The 5,832-nt window shown below is 43.9% G+C and overlaps 1 protein-coding gene across 1 annotated transcript; it reads left to right on the plus strand.

The window, feature by feature from the left end:
* Positions 1-2,156: 2,156 nt before the first annotated feature.
* sox11a (SRY-box transcription factor 11a) lies at positions 2,157-5,246 on the plus strand. The gene has a single exon (XM_078277779.1). The coding sequence runs from the start codon at positions 2,300-2,302 to the stop codon at positions 3,395-3,397; it is 1,098 nt and encodes a 365-aa protein (XP_078133905.1). The 5' UTR covers positions 2,157-2,299; the 3' UTR covers positions 3,398-5,246.
* The last annotated feature ends 586 nt before the right edge of the window (positions 5,247-5,832 follow it).

Genomic DNA, 5,832 nt, shown 5'->3' on the forward strand with positions numbered 1-5,832 from the left:
TCTCTCGCTCTCACTCCAATCACAGTCACTGAATGAGGCAGTTGGGGGTGGTGTGGGAGGGTGAGGGGGTATATTACTGCTGCATCTGTGTGAGGTAGACATGGTGATGAGACCCTCCCTAAGATGACTCATAGGCTGTATGGGCTGACACCAGCACCTCATTCACAGACAATAATGAGCCATGCTAATGAGCAGGACAGCCACCCTGCATGCTCATCATTAAGCGGTCTTGTGATTCATGTCCAGCATAAAACCATCATATAAAGAGATAAGGCTGGTTGAAGCAGGGAAGGGTGAGATATGCATAGACAAGTGACAAATCACAAAAAAGGTTCAAGCAACATACTGCAGGTAACACTATCCATATTTAAAGATGGATTATTTTATTACGGAATAAGTACTCCTTTGGCAAATCAGAAGAATAGTGTTATTCAGCTATCTTCTACCAAAGTGGAATATCAGACCTACATGGACAATGTCCTAATATAGAATTCCACACAGATGAGTCAATAAGTGTTTGTACCATGCTATCAGTTTATTTGAAATAACCTCCTCTGACTACACACGTCTGCACTGATGAATCCATCAGGAAAAATACGTCTGACAGTAAAACATGCATGTGCATGCGCCAACCTCCTGAGACTGCTGTTCCGACACATATCTCTGATAAGGCTTAATCAGCACAGGGTGGTCATGATAAAGCATTTCAGCCCTATCTCTGTCTGAGAGAGAGAGAGAGAGACACAGACAGAGCCTCTCTGCTCCAAGGGTGGAAAGGCAAGAGTCCCTCTATCCTTCAGTGTTTCTCTCCCTCAGACTGCCTCAGTCTCCTTAGCCTTGTCTTCTTTCCCTCAGTGTGCCTCTTTTTCTCATTCGTTCTCCCTGCCATCCTCTCTCTGCCTTTCTAGCCGCTCCCCTCTGTATCAGTAGAGACACTTCTTAAGCCCCAGCTGGGGAAAATACGGTGGCTTGGTGGGGGGAGGGTTTCAAAAGGGTAAGTGATTGCCCTCTAGGGGACGAAGCAGAGAGAAAAAAGCAGGACGCCTTATCGCCCCAGCCTCCAATAGCACTGCTGGCTACCACCCAGAGCTGGGGGGAGGGGGTGCCAGTGAGACGCCAGCTAGATGCTATACACTGCCTCTTGACACAGCAAACTCAGCAGGGAGCCTTCCATCCATGTCTGGCTGTATGGGCTCAACTTAAAGGCTGCACAGCCAAATGTTGCCATCTGAATGAGTATTATTGCTTCCATGCTTTTATACTACATGAAGGTTAATCCAGATGTATAAGAAATCATAGCATGTGTTTTTACTTATGATTTTTTATAGGGTACTGTTATGACAATTATCTAACTGATTTGTGTGTGTGCATGAAGTATTTCCTTGGAGCACAATTATTGTCTTTAAGGGTCTATGGGATGCTGCAGATGTGTTTGGGGTGCTCACAAACTACAAACAAGGTCTATAAAGCAGAATGTACTACTGACCTATTTCCTTCATTCAAATGCAGACATGGAAACACACGTGGAACACACGTTTTTGACCACGTCAAAAAAAACATTAGCCCCTCAGAGATACAGTATCTCTGAAATGCAGGAGGTTATACTAAAATGAATACTGATAGCATCAAGTATTCATCTAAAGCCATTATCAGCTGCTAAAATGCATCCTTCTACAGCAGACAGGCAGTCAGCGACGCATCCACACGCCTGGCAGAAACAGTGTCCAAGCGCCACCTTCAGTATCCAACCTGAGGGAGAGAGAGAAAAAAAAAAGCAAATCATCACATAGCTTACATCTTTTCCTTTGCAAAGAGTAGCTGTCTGTCTGGAAAATAGCATATTCACTTACGTGTTTTTCTTCATTCACTTTTAAAATAAGGGGATAGACCTATAGTCTTATGTGCGTGATGTGCGTCTTAGGAGCGCATAGCGCTAACTGTGTGTTTAATATGCCTGTCTCGCCCGGCGTGTTGCCCCAGACACTGTGTACCACAAATCCCCACCTCCACTCCAATGAGACCTTGGGAGGAAGGAATAAAAGGGTTAAGGGGAGTCTTGGATGGAGTCTGCTGGGCGGAGTGGAAGGGACCTGATTGGATGGCTGCCTGTGACGTAGGGGACATGAAAAAGCTGATAACTAGTTAAGAAGGCAGTTTGTAACTCTGGAAAAAGAGTGCAGAGATCGAGACATACATTACACAGTGGACGTGGACGAACCGGCGCAAACACAGAGCTAAGCCGTTTTGGCAGAGTGGACTCTGCCGCGTCCGGACACAAAGTGACTTGAAACAGAGGACAATGGTGCAGCACACAGACAACAGCGAGACGGACGGGAGCATGTCCAGGGAGGCTACCGATTCGGAGGAGAGTGAATTTATGGCATGCAGCCCCGTAGCGATAAACCCGGACTGGTGCAAGACAGCCACCGGTCACATCAAAAGACCCATGAATGCATTTATGGTGTGGTCCAAAATCGAGAGGAGAAAGATCATGGAGCAGTCGCCGGACATGCACAACGCGGAGATTTCCAAGCGCCTGGGGAAGAGGTGGAAGATGCTCAAGGACAGCGAAAAGATCCCGTTTATCAGAGAAGCCGAGAGGCTGCGGCTAAAACACATGGCTGACTACCCCGACTACAAGTACAGACCCAAGAAAAAACCAAAGCTCGACAGTTCTAAATCATCAGCACCGTCTCCGGAGAAGTGCGGTAAAATTGCAAAGACTCCCAGCAAGAAGTGTTCAAAGATAAAGACTAAGATCGGCTCCAAATCCTCTCACGGCTACGGGGAGGACTGTGTGTTTCCCATCTTAAAAGTTACAAAGACTGTGAAAAGTGAGCTCACCGATGAGGACGATGATGACGACTACGAAGAGGACTACCGGATGGGGATTAAGACGGAGGACGAGGAGCGCATGAGGCCGTACAATGTAGCCAAAGTTCCCGCGAGCCCAACTTTGAGCTCCTCGGCCGAGTCCGAGGGGACGAGCATGTATGAAGAAGTGCGGAACAACAACAACAGACTCTTTTACAATATCAAAAACATTACCAAGCAGAGCACATTGCACGCTGCTTCTGTCTCACCAGCATCCTCCAGGTCGGTCTCCACATCCTCCTCCTCCTCCTCCAGCAGCAGCTCCTCTTCCGGCGAGGACGCGGACGATTTGCTGTTTGACTTTAGTTTAAATTTCGCCCCCAGCGCCCCAGGCTCGGAGCTGGGCAACCCCAATTCAGGAAACCTCTCCCTGTCTCTTGTGGATAAGGACCTGGACTCTTTCAGTGAGGGCAGCCTTGGCTCTCACTTTGAATTCCCAGACTATTGCACGCCAGAACTCAGTGAGATGATTGCCGGGGACTGGCTGGAGGCGAACTTTTCCGACCTGGTCTTTACATACTGAATTGAGAGAGAGAGAGAGAGAGAGAGAGAAAAAAGATTCTCTAGTAATAACAGAGAAGGGAGAAAGTAAATTATGTGTCCTGGTCAAGTTGTCCCCAGTCCTGCCTCCTGTGGGTTTTCTGAAGGGTCCTGGAGGGAGGTGGAGGACCAGGAGGCGAGGTGAGGTTTGAGGAATGAGATGCTTATGAAGCTGGTAGCAAAAAAAAAAAAAAGTCTGCAGACGTTTTTTTCTGGCAGCATGACAGGGTTTTATGGATTTTTTCCCCCGTAGGTCTGCATTTACTGTTCAGCTTAAACGGACCACAAAGGGAAAAATACGTGAACTTCTATGCATCTTGTCCTCTTAAAACTAAACACTGCAGGGAGCTAAAAACGGACTGTGGACTGACTCAAAGCAAATCTGTGAACTGACAATTGTTCAGGATGTTACTTTACAACGGTTTATGTAATTGCTAAATGCCGCAAATGTTTGTTTGTTTTTTGTAACTGATTCAGTTTACCTCCTGGTTTGGTAAATTAAGCAGCCTAAACCTCTGCAGAATACAGGTGTGGAGGAAACATTTTGATACATAACAGACCTCATCTTTTTAAAAGAAAAGTAAGATATTTTCAGGCATATTTTTGTACAGTTAAAAGGGAATGTTCTTACTGTGCTTTCAGTGAGTTTCAGGCACTTCTTCCCTTTATCATTTGTTTTTAGCATGCAAGGGAGTCCTGGTTTTAAGGATTAAGTTAAATTAAAACTTGCATCAAAAATGCCTTGTGATTTCAAACTAGGTTTTGTACAGTTGTAGAGCAGATTTGTTGAGTATTTGTAGACGATACAATGGCATCATGGGGAACACATACCTCAGAGCTGGAACTAGTTTCAAGATTGTATATGTACTGTAATATAGTAAAGTTAGGAGTTTATGTATATCATACTCGTGATATGTGGATGGGTCCCAATCGCAGGTGTGAAACTGGATTTTGGTATTTTTTATGGCACATACTGTTTTTTCCCCCCTCTCATTTTTTTGTGCAATATATACTCTTAAGATACAGACCATCAACAATTGTAGCAAGTGATGGAAAAACAGACTTGTGCACTGTCAACATCATTTCATGTTATGATGCTGAAGCCTGTCCAGGCAGAAAAATAAACAAATCAGCTGGAACTGATACAAAACAATATAATATGGCCTCATGGTGTGATGCATACTCTATATATCAACACAGATTGATATCACAATTTGAATGTAATTTGACACATAATGGGCATATCTGACACCTAACTGAATCTGATTGAAAATTAGGGAAAACAGAGTTCTGCAGAAGGGCATAGTCTGATACAGTGGTGGTCTGGCATTAGTTTAACAAGCAAGCAAAAAAGAACATTCCATAGTCCTGTTTCATGAAATGAAACTTTATTTTAAAACTGAAGACTGCCTTCTTTTTTTAAAACATTAACCATAAACCTGTATTTTTTATTTCTTGCACTTAAAAAAAGCAGATATTGTTTATTTTTATGTGGGTCTTACATATGAAGTCTGTTTGATAAAAAAGGTTTTGGAATATGACTTAATTATATGCCAAGACATTTTGTTGGAAGTTCTAGGCAGTAGTTACTTCACATTCCAAGTGTGAATCTGTCTTTGACTCATCTTTTAATAAATAAGTACCTACCACCATCGACTGTCCTTTCAGTTTGTGAATATATGTACACAAATGTGTTATTTCTTGCGTTTGCAAAGGATGTGATGACAGAATGATGCCTATTTTGTATGTAGGCGGATACTCTGAAATGGATTGGCTCAAACTAACATGTGAATTCACATTTAATAAAAAGGAAAAAAAAGGAAACTTTTAAACTGCAGTGTTGAGGTGTTTTACTGTCCCTGTTTTTGCTGAGCTTTCTTTCATAACGACTCCCTTAAAACGGACACTGCGGCTTTAAGAAATTGAATTGCCCGCTTGCCTGCGCTGAGCGATGTGATTGGCGGGATTGGTGGTCCCCTTGGAGACGGAGCTGGAAACAGGAGCTGCTCCTCACAGTGTGTGGGAGCTCTCAGTCTGTCTGGCTTCCATTCAGAAAAGTAGCACTCTGCCCAGCACAGAACGGCTTGAGATCTGTGCGAACAGAGGGCTAAAAAAAATGTCTAAATGTGACATATGTTCACGCAGGGATAAACAATGGCACTTAAATCAGACAGCTATGGTTTAATCTATAAAAAATGTCCAGGGTCTTCTTCAGAAACATAATTCAAATGTGATAGTAGACTCAAAAGGTTTGTCTAAAAGTCAAACAATCCTTCATGTCAGTAGACGTGTGTGGGGGACAGGGGTAGTAGGTCAGGGTGAATAGTAATGTTGCTTTAAATAATTATTCCAGTGGTTGCCCGTTGCAGTACCACAGCTCTTCTCTCTTACCACTTGGTGCCTATTTGCCACCTGGGA

This window comes from Sander vitreus, chromosome 20 (assembly GCF_031162955.1).
Source record: "Sander vitreus isolate 19-12246 chromosome 20, sanVit1, whole genome shotgun sequence".
Classification (NCBI taxonomy): Eukaryota; Metazoa; Chordata; class Actinopteri; order Perciformes; family Percidae; genus Sander; species Sander vitreus.

Coding starts and splice junctions, on each gene's coding strand:
- sox11a (XM_078277779.1), top strand. CDS start 2,300: ATGGTGCAGCACACAGACAACAGCGAGACGGACGGGAGCATGTCCAGG.